The sequence below is a fragment of the Corticium candelabrum genome, chromosome 18, assembly GCF_963422355.1.
Source record: "Corticium candelabrum chromosome 18, ooCorCand1.1, whole genome shotgun sequence".
Lineage (NCBI taxonomy): Eukaryota > Metazoa > Porifera > Homoscleromorpha > Homosclerophorida > Plakinidae > Corticium > Corticium candelabrum.
The window spans coordinates 6,173,033-6,190,293 of record NC_085102.1 but is presented as its reverse complement, the minus strand read 5'-3'; the positions used below and the strand labels follow the sequence as shown (position 1 = coordinate 6,190,293).

Sequence of the window (17,261 nt, the reverse complement as noted above, 5' to 3'; positions counted from 1 at the left end):
CGATCCTACTTCAGCTTTAGATAACGATCGGAACCACTCCGGCCCCATATCATCGTCCGTGTTTTCTCTCTGTTTAGCCTTCGCGACTTCAGCAATCTCCACCGTTCCGATCTACATCACACAACACAACAAACACTCAAACAATTACACACCAACACACCCACATTACACAGCATTACCAATCCAGGACGATACAGCGTGTATTCATCCTTAAACAGAACTTCTCCTGTCATGTGTTCGATCCTCTTTGAGTCCAAGAGTGCTTGCCCTAAGACGCACGCTTGGCTTCTGTTTGGACCAGCACAGCCTCTTTCCAGCAGCCAGTCAACAATCTCACTTGCAACCAAAGTGTTTGGATACGAACGGAGACGATAACGATGCGCCTGCAGTAGCCCATGTTCCGGTTTCTGTAGCTCTAACCAAACTTCTCGTAGTTCAATGCCTCGCCCCTTCATCACATCAAAAACACTGCATACAAATGGCATCTCTTTTAATCACGAATAACTCCACCTTGATGCTCTTCTGAGGTGTGGAGCCAAACTGTAATGCACTCGGCACTATTGGGGTGTAGATGTCGGGTGGTGGGCTACAGTCGTTGCCGTTGTCTAGGCGGATGTGAGGGAGAGTCGTTGGTCGGAGCGTTTTGCCCATAAATTCATCGCCATCAAATGCTGACCTATTGACAATCAAATAATATGAGTTGTGCTTCTGTCTTTCTGTTTGTTTGTCTATCTGTCTTACTGCGTTTGTCTGTGTTTCTGTGTTTCTGTGCCTGTCTGTCTGTCTGTTTGCCTGTCTGTCTGTCTGTCTGTCTGCCTATGTGTCTGTCTATCTGTCTGTCTATCTGTCTGTCTATCTGTCTGTCTGTTTGTCTGTGTCTCTGTTTGCCTGTCTGTCTGTCTGTCTGTTGTCTGCAACAGTGTCCATCCACAACATCAAAATGTCTGCCAAAGGCTTCAATCTACCTCCAGCAAATACCATATTCTGCACATGTGACTGTCCATTCAATTTGCTACCTGCATGCCCATGCACACATGCCTGAACATCCAACCATCCAAAACTATCATTCAGTGTGTGTGTGTGTGTGTGTGTGTGTGTGTGTGTGTGTGTGTGTGTGTGTGTGTGTGTGTGTGTGTGTGTGTGTGTGTGTGTGTGTCCAACTGTCTCCTTAAGTCCTACACTCGCATGCCCTCTCCAACACCCACCCATCCCACACACCAACACATAATCCAATAATCCCACATGCCCCACCTAAATCCCTTCTCTTCATTTATACTCGAATCGATTGAACAATGCCGACGAACAGGCGTCCCCCCATTCGATCCAGCACACTCCCTTGACTCCATCCTAATCACACTCCCAGCACCCGACGAATGCGTGTAATCCCTCACAATTCGCACACAATAGTTACACACGCGCAGATCCTTAGCCATGCCCATCAGGTGACCGGGAATCGTCTCCCAGCAACAACGTGAGCAGAAGATCTGTCCACACACACGACAATGGTGACGCCGTCTGAAGGTGTTAAACACCTCACGACAATCGTAGCACGACTTGCAATGCTCGTCTGGCATCCAGTACTGTTTCAGTGTCTCCTTAGGTTGAGCACCTCGCTAGATACACACACACACACACACACAAATTTAGATTAAAATTTGGTTTGTTGACTTACTACATACAAAAATAAATTTAAAATTTAAAATTTAAAAATTTTAAATGAAATATAAAGTAAAAATTGAAATATACAATAACTAATAAAATAAAATTCCAAATTAAGAAATAGAATTGGTTGAACACAAAGATAAATAGAAAATAGAAAATAAAAAAGATCAAAACTTAGAAAATATTAAAATTAAAATAATAAACTATAAAATTAAATACAACAAAAATAAAAAAATTTAAAAATTTAAAAATTTAAAATTAAAAATCAATAATTTTATAAATTAAAATAATTAAAACATAATACATATAAAATAAAATAATTTGTAAAATAAAATAATTTGTAAAACATAAAAATAAATAAAAATTTATAAAATAGAATAATAAAAAACAAAAAGTAATAAAATACTATAATTTATACAGCAACCGCCTGTGGACATGAAAGAGACCTACGGATGGCTAAAGGCAGCGAATCTTCCTGCTGCAACTGAGAGACTGGTTGTTGCTGCTCAAGACCAAGCTCTTCGGACTCGGTACTATGAGCGAAAGATTCTACATCGTGATGTCAGTCCTACTTGCCGCATGTGCAGTGTAGGCCTGGAAACAGTCGACCACATTGTAGCAGGCTGTAGTGCTTTGGCACCGATGGACTACGCTGATCGACACAATTGGGTGGCCTCCATCATTCACTGGGATGTTTGTCGCCATTTTGGGGTTCCAGTGGAGAGCAGATGGTACCGGCATCATCCTGATAGGCTTGTGGAGACGGATGACATTACTATGATGTGGGATACCACCATCCCCACTGCCAGAAAGATCAAAGCCAATCGTCCAGACATCTGTCTCAGAAATAGGAAGACAAACACTCGTCTTCTTATTGATATCAGCTGTCCTGCTGATGGCAACATTGGCAAGAAACATGCTAGAAGTTGACGAAGTACAGAGACTTGCGAGTGGACATAAGCCGCATGTGGCATTGTTGAACACTGGTGGTTCCGGTCGTCTTGGAAGCTTTGAGCACAGTGCACGCAAATATTGCACGGTGGCCGGACATTATTCCAGGTCATCACAATCTGCAGCACTTACAGAAAACAGTGCTTCTGGGATCTACTCGGATCCTTCGTAAAGTCATGTCTTCTTTCTAGACAGCCGTGATGGTCTAAGTACTTCTGAAGCAGGGTTTGCTTCCGGTACTTGTAATAGACTTTACAAACCAGACTGATCTGGTTGAGCACGACACAAATAACAATAACAAATAATAATAAAATAATAAAGTAAAATAATTAAAACATAAAAATATATCAGTATATATATATATATATATATATATATATATATATATATATATATATATAATAAAAACACAAAAATTAAAAATAAAATAAAATAATAGTAATAATAAGTAATAGAATAAAATAATAATAATAATTAAAACATAAAAAATTAAAAATTATAATAATAAATAATAATATAATAAAATAATAAAAAAATAAAATAATAAAATAATAAAGTAAAATAATAATTAAAATAATAATTAAAACATAAAAATTACAAATAATAATGTGCACGGAGGTATTGCACGGTGGCTGGACATTATTCCAGGTCTTCACAATCTGCAGCACTTACAGAAAACAGTGCTTCTGGGATCTACTCGGATCCTTCGTAAAGTCATGTCTTCTTTCTAGACAGCCGTGATGGTCTAAGTACTTCTGAAGCAGGGTTTGCTTCCGGTACTTGTAATAGACTTTACAAACCAGACTGATCTGGTTGAGCACGATATAAATAAAACATAACAATTAAAATTAAAATAAAATAATACTAAAAATTATAAATTAAAAGTAAAAATTTAAAATTAAATTTAAATTTAAAAAATTTAAAATACTAGACGTAAAATTATGTTTGTTTGACTCACTTGCACGTCCGTCATATTTCCTATCGTGTGTAAAACCGTCTGCAGCGTGCGTTTCGGAGGCGTTATTTCGCTCCTCGCGCCACTCATGCCATGGCCACTCATATGCATATGCATGCTGCCAGATTTCCTTCTGACGCTCGGAACGGCTTTTGGTTGGCTCACCGGCGATCTTGTCTTCTCCTTGAGAGTGCTCACATCTCTGTTAACGGATTCTTGTCTCTGTTGTGAGGCTGTCAAGTGCGGTTGAGTGATTTTTTGCGTTTCTTGTTCCTTCTGTTGCGCCCGCGAGAAGCCGAATAACCTCCAGAGAAAGCTGGTCGAGTTCGAAGCCGGTTCGGGTGATAGTGGTTGGAATGAGGTGAGTTCGTGGTGATTCTGGACGACAACTTTGTCATCCATTCTGTTGTCAGAGGAAAGGCTACGCCTACAGTCACGTGACTTGACTAAAACGTGGGCGCGTTTCCGCATGCGTGGGGTGTGCCTTGCTACCGTGCGAATTTTTTGGGGCCCACTCTCTTTAGTACCCGGATAAACGTCCCGTATATCCTGTAATCTGCACATGCCATAAGCCCGTCCTTCACGTGCTGGCTTTACGTAATCCGCGCCAAATCCAGTCAAAAGTGCGTTTAGTCCCGCCTGTTTCTTTCGCGCTCTTTTCGATTTCGCGACATGTTTGCCAAGTTTTCGAGCTCTTTTCTTACGACATTCAAGGGCAGGTTAGCTAGTGAAGCCGTACGTAGGCACACGTACATGAGACTCAATCTGCACTCGATCACGTGCCTACTTCTTTTTCAATGCATCTAGGTCCGCTAGACATCTAAACAGGCAAGATTGCACGAGACTGACCTTTCCCAAAGTGAGTCGAGAGAAGGGCCAGCTCATCACTGTGCCCAAAGTCACTCACTTTAGCGACCCACACAGTAGCCCAATGATGCCCAGTGAGTCTGCCTGCAGAAATCTGGCTGGAAGAATCAATGAGCAGGCTGGAGACAACACTCAAGCCGGTGCATTTCTATTTGGCGTATTCAATCTTGAAGGAATTAGAGAGTTCCAAGCAATACATGAAGCCAAATCCATTGCCTCCCAGGTATATGTACGTGAATTTTACTAATTAACCGGATTTCGCTAAAGCACACTTGAAGCAGTATGCAAGAGTTACTAAATGCAACATTGTACACACACAACTACAAACAGGTTGTTATTTGACTTGCTACTCAGTACTGATATGCCACAGATTGTTATCAGTGCTCAGTATACACTTAGCTTATTATATATGTGGTTGTGTGTGTGCGTATCTGTGTGTGTGTGTGTGTGTGTGTGTGTGTGTGTGTGTGTGTGTGTGTGTGTGTGTGTGTGTGTGTGTGTTTATATTATTATATCCAACCGGTAATGACTATAACTGGTTAGAATTGAATTATACAGCATCGTAAACTGGTAAACAAATGTCACATCTGTTGCACTAGCAGCTTGAATAGTGGCATGATTTGCCGGACACTACTTTGACATGCCATTCATTGATCCAACCTTCCAAATATATGCAATCTTCTTCACATGTCCTACACACAATGTAAAATATTAAGCATAGCATTTCTTCAGTAAAATTTTTCATTTAATTAATCAATTAATTAAAAGACTGTACAGTACATGAACTGGTTACTCGTACAGTGTAATGACATGGACCACACTCGCTGAACCATTGATTTTCAAGGGACCAATATATATGGACATTTGTTGCTGTCCAGAACACCACAAAAAAGTGTAGCTGCACCATTTTTGCAGCACTAGCTGTTAAAGGCAAAACATACATACACGCCTGCACTGGAACATGTACAAAAAACCTTTTTTGCTAAAGTTTCACTGATAAAACAGTTTTACTTATTCTCCAATAACTAATAATCTAGACCAATACAAGCCGATACCAATCGATACACGTAGCCAATCCAATATTTCACGATTATCTGTAATAGTGACAACTTAATTAGTTAACATTGAGTTATATTTGTGGTTTCGTAGGTCTTGTACCCTGCCACAAGAAATAAACTTATTCCAAAAATTACAGAGGCAAATTGCAGTCCTCTCTCAAGTGAAAGTGTTCCTAGAATGAGATCTCTTCTTTAGCTTCAAATTCATCACGAGGCGACCCTCACATGCCAACCATACCTCTACACATGCACATCCTCATTCTGTATTATTGGCTGCAACCAAACCATGTATCGTATGCATGTAAAGTATATGTAAAGAATGTATAGCATACTTCACTTTTCCTACATTTATTTAATACTTAATTTTTTTAAATTGAGAAATTTTTTGAATAATCTGAGGTGTGTTGGGTTTGATAGTTAATTCAACATGTAAAATTATACCTAAAATCATATTTGTCTGTAAATTTACAGTTTGATAATGATTTCTACAGCCTACATTGATTGATTTATACAGTCTATTTATAGATAGTCAATATGATCTTATACAGCCAGTCAATATTGGTTGATATATAGTAAGACTATTATTGCTCGCTCCTTCGTTTTAGTTCTCGTTTGCAGAAGATGCTCCTAACAGCACACACATATTCAACACACGTTGAGGCCAAGAAAGACGCTACCACAATAGAATCAAACAAGAAATACAAATACCGGAATTGTTACTGTAGACTTTCTGCACAGCGCGTCGTGTACAAGAAATCTGGGACAGCAAGGATAATATCCAGGCACTTGAACACACACACACACACACACACACACACACACACACACACACACACACACACACACACACACACACACACACACACACACACACACACACACACACACACACACACACACAACACAGACAGACAAACACAGACAGACAGACAGACAGACAGACATACAGACAGACATACAGACAGACACATACACACACAAACACAGACAGACAAACACACACACACACACACACACACACACACACACACACACACACACACACACACACCCTCACCTATCGGTTTTGTTGGTGTGACTATCTGCCCACTAACAGTCAAATTTGATGTTCCTTTGTTGTCTGACTGGGCTGATAGAGACGTCATCCCTTCCTTTACAACTCCAACTGACACAAGAGACGAGTTCGCATTACTGATATTTAGCCAAGCAACACACAAGAGTGATTCTCACGGAAATTTGGCGTCTCCTTGTCCTGTGCTTGAACCAAGTTGGTAGAAGCACGAACAGACGGTCTGACAGCAACTGAAACAAAATACAAAATGTAGATCTTTACTGTGGAGGGATGGAGGGATTGTACAGGATTAGTGTCTTCTTTCATTCATGAATCTGTCAGCCAATCAACTGTCTGTCTGTCTGTCTGTCTGTCTGTCCATCAGTCTGTTTGTATGTGCATCTCTCTCTCTCTCTCTCTCTCTCTCTCTCTCTCTCTCTCTCTCTCTCTCTCTCTCTCTCTCTCTGTCCATTGTTTGTCCATCTTTCTGTCTGTTTGTCAACTTGTCGGTCCATTGTCTGTCTGTCTGTTTATCTGTCTGTTTGTATGTCCATCTCTCTGTCTGTCCTCTGTCTGTCCTCTCTCTCTCCTGTCTGTGTATTGTTTGTCCATCTTTTTGTCTGTTTGTCTACTTGTCTGTCCATTTGTCTGTCTGTATGTCCATCTGTCTATCTGTCTGTCCATCTTTCTGTCTGTTTGTCTACTTGTCTGTCCATTGTCTGTCTGTCTGTAAGTCTGTCCATTGTCTGTCTGTCTGTCTGTCTGTCTGTATGTCCATCTCTCTGTCTGTCCTTCTCTCCATCTGTCTGTCTGTCCATTGTCTATCCATCCATCCAAACATCTATAGATAAGTGCCATTTTGTCCGTCCCGTCCGTACGTCGAAGTTGCGTCATGCTGTACAGACAGGAAGTAGAGTCGGGACAGGGTGGAGGCTAGTCACTTTGATTCTCCATCTGTCTGTCTGCCTGTCCGTCTGTCCATCTGTCTGTCTGTCTGTCTGTCTGTCCATCTGTCTGTCCATCCATCCAAACATCTTTGATTCTCCATCTGTCTACACGTCTTCCCTTCCATCCAATCAACTTCCCATCATCCGTCTCTTTCCCTCTGTCTGTCTATCAAGTCCAACCATTTGCCTACTTGTCTGTACATGCTGCTATCCCCTGAACTTTCCCATTAACACGTCATACCAACTGGCTGTGTTGTTGACATCACCAGCATCGAGCTCGTTCCCAGTGTGCTCACATTTCTCAGCTTGAAATGCTTGAAAGGACAGTTGGGCTTGAGGCAGCCACTCGGTTGAATCTCAAAGCAACACGACAACTCACTCTTCAACGGCTAAACATTCGACATTCTCACAAGAATGTGAGAAATATTCGAAAGTGTCACCATTCACAGTGATATGCATATGTCTGAACGGACATGCTGATCGAAAGTACGATCCTTGTAGCCACAATGTACAGACAGTGTTGTTACCGAGTGCAGCTTGACCGTGACGGAAAGGGCATTGGTCACCCTGAAATAAAGACCACAGTCAAGACATACAAAAAATAAAAAAATAATTTGCATACAATAATTTATATAAATAAATTATTATTAAATAACAAAAATAAAAAAATTGTATACAAATAATTTATATAAATTAATTATATGCAAATTATTAATTAATTTATTTTTATTTTTATTTATTAATTAATAAATCAATAATTTGCATACAATTAATTTATATATTTTATTTATTTATATAAATTAATTGTATGCAAATTATTTATTTATTTATTTATTTATTATTTATTAATATAAATAAATAGCATACAATTAATTTATATTAATAAATTATTAATCAATAATTCACATGATTGGTGACTATATCAACTGTACCTTCAGACATTCAGTATTATAATAGAAGTAACAATCGTCTCCTTTCGTAGCCATTCGATCGCCTCAACCCTGCAACACATGAAATACATCCAACACATAAACTAATCGATGTCATGAAACTTCTGTGTTTCACACCACAAAAAGGACACAACAGACAAAAGAGACTTGAAATGAGTTTAGATGGAAAGTGCGTGAGTGTGGCAGATAGGTGTGTGTGTGTGTGTGTGTGTGTGTGTGTGTGTGTGTGTGTGTGTGTGTGTGTGTGTGTGTGTGTGTGTGTGGTGTATTTACCATTCATGATACATTTGTCATCTGTCGATAGTTTGTCCGTCTGTCTATCAATTGTTTGTCTGTGTGTCTGTCCATTGTTTGTCTGTGTGTCTGTCCATTGCTTGTCTGTGTCTGTCAATTGTTTGTCAACCTGTCTGTCAATTGTTTGTATATGTGTCTGTCCATTGTTTGTCTGTGTCTATCAATTGTTTGTCCACCTGTCTGTCCATTGCTTGCCTGTGTCTATCAATTGTTTGTTCACCTGTCTGTCCATTCCAACTGCATCTTTGTGTGTTCCATTTCCTCCAAAGCATGTGGCGTTGGCTGTGGAGTGATAAGTCCAGGGTACAGGAAACGACAGGGTAACTTGTATGCTGCTCACAAAGTGCCTTCTGCACTCATCTTCAGAGCAAGCCCTAATGAATGTAAAAGCTGAAATTGAAAGCAGTCAATTTCCTGTTTTCAAAAAATGGATAGACAGTTACTGGCAGCGAAAAGAAGAATGGGCTTTATGCTTCTGGACACAATTCCCAACACAAGGAAACTACACAAAAAATTATTCTGAGGCAAGCATAAGAATAATCAAAGATATTCTGTTTCAAAGGCAGAAGGCCTGGAATGCTGTACAGTTATTCCAAATGGTGCATATAACAATGGAGTTGTATTATCAGCGCCGCTTACTTTCACTGGCAAGTAACAGACTCGATCACTTCGTGTCATTAAAATATACATTAGCTGGTGTGAAGCTTGGTAGCACTTCCTTCAATGATGTAACAGCCACAGAAAAAGACCCTGATGTATACATGGTTTGAAGCCACACAGATCCACAACCACTGGATAGTAGACTTGCAACTAGGGGAATGCTCTTGCCCGGTAGGATACAATGGAACACCATGTAAACACCAGCTCGTTGCAGCAACAAAATGCATGAAGTCCACCATCAACAAGATTCCAACTGATTCCCCAAAAGGACGCCAGCTCCTTGCAGGCGTAGCTCTGGGAAAAGATTGCCAACCCATTAGCTTCTATAGCAGTCTTCACCAAAGTCAGATGAAGAGTACTTGCAGTCCCTCTCTGTTGATATTCAATGGCATAATGAAAACATACGGCATTCTTTCAAAGAGTCAGCCATGCTGGATGATGATCTGTTCCAACAGAAAAGGCAGAAAACAACCATGAAGGAGACTGAAATACCCAGTAGTGGTGAAGACAAGAATTAGACAATCGAGACAGTCAAAACAAGTCTCAATGAAGTCATGGTTGACCTAGAAACTGGACTTGCCCCCAACATGACAATAATGATGGCTATCTGACAGCTGTTAAAAAGTTTTATGAAAACTACTGGAAATGTCGAGGAAAATCAACACATCCACCGACCAAGCAGCAGCGTTTGGTTTCAGCATTACACACTTTTGGCAGTCATACAGGGATAACAAAGCACAGGCAAAGAATTCGAGTGCAGCCTACAGCCCTCAGCAGACGAAAACACATGAAAAATTCAAGCTCTGTTCCTGCAAAAGCTGGCCGCCCCAGTGTGTTTAATAGTAGGAGATCAACTCACACAACTCCTTCTTTCAATAGGTATGTGATGCCGAAGCGAATGCAAAACATAAAGAGACAGCACAGTCTGTCCGCCAGTATTCAGCAGAACAGCAAAAATGCTTGACAGAGTTTACTATAAACTTTATACTTAGAAGCATGTTTACTATAGATATGCAATGTAAGGTAAAGATTACGTGTAAACCCATGCAATGTTCCTGAAGAACTAAAAAGTTAATCTACGTCTACGTGACTATACGTACCGTAGTCTAGCTACTAGTAGTTTGCATATTTTAATAGATTGCTAACTGTATTACGTGTCCACCAGTTTGAAGGTCTCTGGTTGAACAGCTGAAAGTTGGAACAGCTCCTTTTGCTATGCAAGTGCACTGACGCAGATTTCTGCTGAATTATGAACTAAGAAAAATAAGTTATCACAACGTAAGGTAGACGAAACGTCTAGCCTACCTGCTATAGCTACTTTGTGCGTATGTGCTTTGATGGCCCCCGAGTTCGAAAATTACGACGCAGCTACCGCTTCAGTAACGTCAATGATGTGGCGTCGCAAGGTGCGCAGTAGTCAACGAATGCAAACAACAATACAATCATGTCACGTTCCTTCTGCCAACGTCACGTGCAGATTACAGGGTATACGGGACGTTTATCCGGGTACTGAAGATAGTGGGTCCAACAAAAATTCGCGCTACAGTACGGTACCCAAACATTTAGTTGTCACATTAGTTATTCTAATCACCAATAACCATTTAATTAATATCAATAACAATGGTAATTTATGCTACGACCATAACTCTGATATACACATTATAAAGTTACAAAACAAAAACACATCACACATCTGTCTCTTGGATTATTGAAAGCAATGGCACCGAGTTGCCGTCCAGTAACTCATCGTCATGTGGCACATAGTCATCAACATTAGTGCCATCCGTATCACCTGTAAAACAGTCAGCAGCCACAGCTGCAGTTGCTTCATTGTTGACGATTCTTTCTTCACATTCTTCAGCTATCATGCTCGTTATCATCGACGACGATGAATGTTTCTTGAGGCGTTTGTGATCAGTCTCTCTGCTCGTTGGTTGAGTCACAATGAATCCAGCTGGCATAGCACAAACGCTATTTGATCGAGACACGCTCGACTCAGTACTCTTCCGGTGATTTAATGCTCCACTCTTCTTCCCTGCAGCACTCGTGCTTGATCTGGATGCTAAAGGGCTGTGTTTGTATGAAGAATTACTAGATCTTTCATGACTTTTCTTCTGTGGACTTTTAATGGCTGCAAGAGGATTTGCAGGCTTGTGAAGTAAATTGGAACTTGCTCTTCCAACTGATCCTTCAGACACACTTCTTGCCTTCCCTCCCAAATATTTCCTGCATTCATGCAATCAAAATGGATGATTGAATAAGGTGTGTGTGTGTGTGTGCCCGCTCATGTGTGTGTTTGTGTGTGTGCATGCATGTGTGTGTGTGTGTGTGTGTGTGTGTGTGTGTGTGTGTGTGTGTGTGCGTGCGTGTGTGTGTGCATGTGTGTGTGCATGTGTGTGTGTGCGTGTGTGTGTGCGTGTGTGTGTGTGTGTGTGTGTGTGTGTGTGTGTGTGTGTGTGTGTGTGTGTGTGTGTGTGTGTTGTCTGACCTCTTGAGAATGTCACCATAGTTTTCCACCGGATACTTAAACCATTCAGGTGTGGCACTTGCCTTGCGAGATTTCCTACTTGCTGTAGAATCAACTGAGCCTCTTCGTTTGCTCATTACAAGTATGTAGCACATCACCTGTGCATCCACACCCTTCATTACAACTTCGTGAGGATCTTGAAAATAAAACTCGTCATAAACCTTCAGTTTCCTATCACAAAATTGAAATCAAATTCACAAACCACTTCATCTAGTGGCAGCATGTATACTGACTCATATGTGTATTGTGTAATTGTTATCTTGCCGGAAATGCCATTAGTCAGAGCTCGACTGGTTACATTGACAGTATCACCAAACAGGCAGTAACGAGGACGTTCAAAGCCTACCACACCAGCTTGAATAGAACCAGAATGAATGCCAATTCGAAGCTGCAGCAACAAACCATTAATAATAAATTAGGTCAGAATTTTCATTCCATAATAAATATATAAACTAACAATTAATTAATTAATTTGTAAAATATTATACCTGGGTGGCTAATGATTGGTGTGTGACTGGATGCTGAACATCATACATTGTGTTCATCATGTCAATTGCCATCCTCGCAACCTCTCGAGCATGATGTTCATGTGGCTCTGGACAACCTCCAACAACCATATAAGAATCATTCACTGTCTCAACCTGCACAAAAGCAATGAAAAGGCCAAATAAAATATATTCATCTATATCGTTGCCATTGATACATCTTCACATATACAGCAAATACATAAGTGTGCATGCACACACTCAACAACAACAACAACACAATCAATAAATCAAAACAAGTTACACCATCTCTATAATTCACACCATTTGAGCATCTACGTATGCATACCTTGTAAACGTTATGAGATGATAAAAGCTCGTCAAAGCTTGTGTACATTTCATTCAGCAGATCAATTATTTGACATGTTTCCCAGTCAGCTGTCAGTTCGGCAAAGTTTGTCAAATCACTGAACATGATTGTTACACTCTTAAACAGTTTTGGCCTAATCATTTTGTTTTCTAAAAGAGTGTCAACTACAGGACCAGGAAGCATCGAGCAAAGTAGCTTATCTGAACATTTTTTCTTTTCTCGAAGTAATACTTCAGTCTTTTCAATATCTTCCATTGCACGGATCAGCCGCCTCTCAAGAGTGATGTTTCCAGCAAGTGCACCACTTTGTAGAATGAGATCCCTTGTTGCATCATGAACAGGAATGTCACTAACGTATAGCCCATATTCTTCTACTTGATTGAGTGTACGAACAGGTGGCATGCCCATGAACAACAGCGACTCAGACTCAAGAACATGAATCATCTGACCACGAATGTTAAATATACGTTTGAAAGTACTCGGTTTCTTGTCATCTTTAGCATTCTTCTTGAACTTGGACCTGCGTTTACGTTCTATTTCATCTTCAGTTAGGGCAGCTAAAGCAGAGTCCTTGATTTGCAACTCAACAACAGAATTTTGGTGTTCAACAAAACTTTCAAAATTCACGTTATCTAATCTTGGACGTAACAAGTTGAAGACACGAGTGAAGTGAAGTTCTGTAGTCACACTTCCATCTTCATTCACTGGGAACTTGAGAACTCGCTGCAGTGATGATCCAATTTCAACAAGATCGAGATGATGATCAAATATGATGTGAAATGGACAAGCTTTCAACAGAGTTTTTGGAGAAATCAGCATTTTCTTTGGAAAGTAATATTTATGACCATTTTTACTAGGAAGCAAGCCACTAACTGAAGATTGACCTTTCTCTGTTATTTTCCTAATAGAAAACACACAATGTCTGGGGGAATCAAATTTCCCTTCCCAAACTTCAGAAATCATATCAATTGACACCGTCATCTTAAACACAAACGAAGCCAATTGCTTGATAATTCCGGCCACCATGTTTCTTGGGTCTGTAAAATGGCTGTTGGGTAACGAGCAGAAGTGAAACAAGAGAGAATTATCTGATTCGCGTTTCTCACATCTCATGCCCTGTGGAATCCACGGCATAGGCAGCTCATCAACAAACAAATGAAAGTGAACAGACTCGAGTGAGTTAAGAAAATCATAAAGATTGAATGCGATATTCTTCAGCAAGTCTATTGAAGTCGAATTAGAAAACTGCTTCATAAAACTGTTTCCATAATGTTCCTGCAACTCAATATCCGTGTATGGTTCTAATGCAACAACAACAACATGCATTCAACAATCAACCAATGTACACAAAATAATTCACAACAGTCTCCTACCTGTTCCGCCCTTAGGAGGAGCCTCAAGGTTGTGAAATGTTGTGTTTTCAGAATAGTTGTGAAACAGCAAGTTGCTCTGTAAGAGACAGGGGTCACCAATATACAGCAATATCATACAAATTCACCAGAGATTATCCATATCTCTCATACATATCTGTATTGGTGTAACGCATGTATTTGCCTATGTAATTTAGTAGGCAAGGCCTCGATCAATGCACTAAACTATTGATATTAAATAAAGTTCTGACAAATAAATAAAAACTTACACACTACAGTCTAATTTAGATTAAGCATTACTACTCAATATACTAAAATTAATTAAACTGCCACATCTGGTTTACCATGCATTAGAAATTATTGTATTTCCTTATTTACGTAGTAGTAACACATTCTTTAGCATATCTGTAAGCACAAAAATTAATGGCACACACGCACACACGCACGCACACGCACGCACGCGCACACACACACACACACACACACACACACACACACACACACACACACACTACAGCACTTATATGTAGCTCTAAAATCACACAACGTAGCAACTTCATTTACGTTGCAGGTATAAAACAACCTGTATGACAGTTAGCAAACAAGCTGCCGCATCATTTGCTTACCAAATCACGAAATATGGGTTGAGGTCGTGGATCACGTGAGAAGACATAACTACACGACACACCCCCTATATTCATTTCCCACGCTTCCCATGCATACAATCAACTGCATTTCTACGACATCTCAAACGGTAGCCTCGGTATTCCAGACTGCTTTCTGCACGTGATGGGAGGGAAGAGTGGGAGGAGAGAAGAAAGCAGTCTGGGGACAGCTCTATTGTAAGTGACTTCGAAAATAGGCGGTGTTCATCTTAATCGATAATTACCCACATTCATTAGGAACAGTAACAAGCACCAGATGGCTCGTGGGATATTGCCAGAAGCTGTTCGCTGCCAGCCGACTACAAACAAACGGGAGAACGTACAAAATGAGTGACTTTACTGAATCCAGTAGCGAGAAGGCAAAGACGTCGCGACCTCGTACTAAAATCGCTTAGCAAGCAGTTGATTGGTCTTCAAGGCTTCAAGTCGGAACAGCCACTGCAATGGCTTGATCGTCCGGTAACGTCTGACAAGCATTCGCTGAGTTATCATGTCATCAGGAGCGAAACTCGTAGCGCGTTGCATTTGTGTTAGCTGCACCCCACTGTGCTATTACACTCGTCTGAGAATCGCTTCTAGGTAATTACAAATTACTCATTGACGTCAACAGTTGTCTACAGCGCTGATTGGCCGTTTTTTTTTGAGCGGTGGTTTTGATTGGAGCGGATGTTTCTGAACTTGAGCAGTCGCGCCTTTTCCGAAGTCACTTACAATAGAGCTGTCCCCAGACTGCTTTCTTCTCTCCTCCCACCCTTCCCTCCCATCACGTGCAGAAAGCAGTCTGGAATACCGAGGCTACTCAAACGGAAAAACCAACAGAAACAGGAAGCTTGCAGTAACTCTGCCTGTTTGCATGCTCAACTTGCAACGTCGTTTTAGGTCTCACCTTCCGTCTTGTTACTCCTGGCGACGCCTTTGCAGTCACCGTCGAACGTTGCTGGAACGGACAGAACATGCTGACAACGTGACACCCTGCGATAGCCTCGTCCCCAGACTCACGTGAGCCTGGCAGTGTCCGGTTCCCGTATGACACTTTCAGCCTCCCAATAGTTGGGAAGGAAACCAATCTGAGTGGCAGCACAAACTTGCAGATGTCGGTCAAAGTTGATGAAATCGTCTGCCGGCTGCTTCATTCCGAAGTTGGTAACGTGCACGTGCTGCACACCCAGCTCTCTCAGACAATGGCAAAAGGTGAGGGTGGGGACAGACTTAGTACTGCCATTGCTCAAGTGCGGCTTGGTCTCGGCCGACAGTACCACGATGTGCCCTTTGTTGGTAAAATAGGGGCACACTTGAGACTTCAGCACCTCAGTATACAGTGTCTCGACGATCACTGGGTGTTCTGACAGTATGAGCGGGTTGAATTGTCGCTCCTGACAATATGACGTGTCGTACTTCCATGCCATAGCATTGGAGAGCACGACGGTCTGATCACACAAACTGGTCACAGTGATTTTCCTAACCCCCTTCAAACATGCGTCCTCATCTTGCGCATATTTGGCCCGCCCCTAAAGAGGCGTGGCCTAAGTAGGTAATGTGGTACAGTAGTAAACGTTTTCTAAGGTGAATGTAATTGTAATGTGTGTATATCAATCAAACTTGTAGACAGGTTTCATTATTAAACCAAAATTCAAACAAAGGTCTATACTAATAATAACACTTTGTGACTATGCTCATCATGTTATAATATAGTCATACAAATTACGCCTAGATGTTGTCCAAGTATTATAGGCAAATACTTTCTACTATAGTCTATAATAACAGTTTGTAATTATGTTTATCATGTTATGTGGCAGTGAGTGCCTATAACACTTTGCGCCCAGGTTGCTGTCCAAGTAACCTTCCAGTAAAATGCGCATCATCAAGCAGTCAATTTTCTCTTCACACAAACGGTTCCATAGTTTTGTCATAATAGGATTGCTGACAAGAGAATCCTCTTTCACAGCCAGCATTTGTTACTGGTATGACATGTACATCCGTCAACAGTTACTGGAGCAAGCGCTAGATGCAAAGTCAGTTTAGCAGTACTTAAACAGAACACGCCTGCTAGTTACCTTTTTTACCCCTTAATTAAGGAAGTGATCATGAGTTATGAGATGGAGGTCACACCAGGTGTGCTCATTAGAGCTTGGACATGTTACATCATTTAACCTAAATGGTTGCAGTTGCTTTCTGTACGTCTTACAAGATAATTGGATAATGATCATAGCTCCACCCCTTGTATCAGAATCCTCTGTTCCCTTTGTAGGAAGGGCTTAGTTAGCATAGTAAACGAAAATGCCAGGCTCTGCTATACCAAGATCATCGGGAAGGTCCAAAAGGCAGCAGAAATATTGCAGATTTCAAAGTTCAACCCTAAGGGGAATAGTCTAAACCTGTTGGTGTAATGGGTTTTAGTAGACAAGAATGCACTTAATAGGATGAGTCGCGCTGTCTGGAATCTGCGTCC

The 17,261-nt window shown here is 40.8% G+C and overlaps 3 protein-coding genes across 7 annotated transcripts in view; all 3 read right to left on the bottom strand.

The window, feature by feature from the left end:
* The window catches only part of LOC134194389 (1-phosphatidylinositol 3-phosphate 5-kinase-like), a 20,400-nt gene extending 16,419 nt beyond the window's left edge, over window positions 1–3,981 (bottom strand). For both annotated transcript variants that reach the window (XM_062663318.1, XM_062663319.1), the window contains exons 1-5: window positions 3,572–3,981; window positions 1,252–1,613; window positions 511–676; window positions 180–449; window positions 1–111 (exon numbers count right to left, since the gene is read on the bottom strand). The exon at window positions 1–111 is cut by the window's left edge and continues 3 nt beyond it. In XM_062663318.1, coding sequence (XP_062519302.1) covers window positions 1–111; window positions 180–449; window positions 511–676; window positions 1,252–1,613; window positions 3,572–3,970 — 1,308 coding nt within the window. In that variant the 5' untranslated portion in view covers window positions 3,971–3,981. The remainder of the gene's footprint in view (window positions 112–179; window positions 450–510; window positions 677–1,251; window positions 1,614–3,571) is intronic.
* Window positions 3,982–4,920: 939 nt separating this feature from the next.
* LOC134194030 (zinc finger CCCH domain-containing protein 11A-like) lies at window positions 4,921–10,852 on the bottom strand. Of its 3 annotated transcripts, none has more exons than XM_062662926.1 (8): window positions 10,701–10,852; window positions 10,550–10,649; window positions 8,424–8,492; window positions 7,939–8,058; window positions 7,733–7,880; window positions 6,724–6,795; window positions 6,551–6,658; window positions 4,921–5,127 (listed from the first exon to the last, which is right to left on the bottom strand). In XM_062662926.1, the coding sequence occupies exons 3-8, from the start codon at window positions 8,475–8,477 to the stop codon at window positions 5,066–5,068; spliced, it is 564 nt and encodes a 187-aa protein (XP_062518910.1). In that variant the 5' UTR covers window positions 8,478–8,492; window positions 10,550–10,649; window positions 10,701–10,852; the 3' UTR covers window positions 4,921–5,065. The 3 variants fall into 3 exon arrangements, with proteins under 3 accessions (XP_062518910.1, XP_062518911.1, XP_062518913.1); XM_062662929.1 differs by lacking the exon at window positions 4,921–5,127 and adding an exon at window positions 5,146–6,250; XM_062662927.1 differs by lacking the exons at window positions 10,550–10,649; window positions 10,701–10,852 and adding an exon at window positions 8,956–9,081.
* A 110-nt stretch (window positions 10,853–10,962) lies between these two features.
* On the bottom strand, window positions 10,963–15,802 carry LOC134193856 (guanylate cyclase soluble subunit beta-1-like). 2 transcript variants are annotated; one of them, XM_062662705.1, is made up of 7 exons: window positions 15,699–15,802; window positions 14,151–14,226; window positions 12,757–14,078; window positions 12,411–12,563; window positions 12,156–12,310; window positions 11,884–12,093; window positions 10,963–11,621 (listed from the first exon to the last, which is right to left on the bottom strand). In XM_062662705.1, exons 1-7 carry the CDS (start codon window positions 15,765–15,767, stop codon window positions 11,081–11,083), a joined length of 2,526 nt encoding a protein of 841 aa, XP_062518689.1. In that variant the 5' UTR covers window positions 15,768–15,802; the 3' UTR covers window positions 10,963–11,080. The 2 variants fall into 2 exon arrangements, with proteins under 2 accessions (XP_062518689.1, XP_062518688.1); XM_062662704.1 differs by lacking the exon at window positions 15,699–15,802 and adding an exon at window positions 14,774–14,918.
* Between the last annotated feature and the right edge of the window lie 1,459 nt (window positions 15,803–17,261).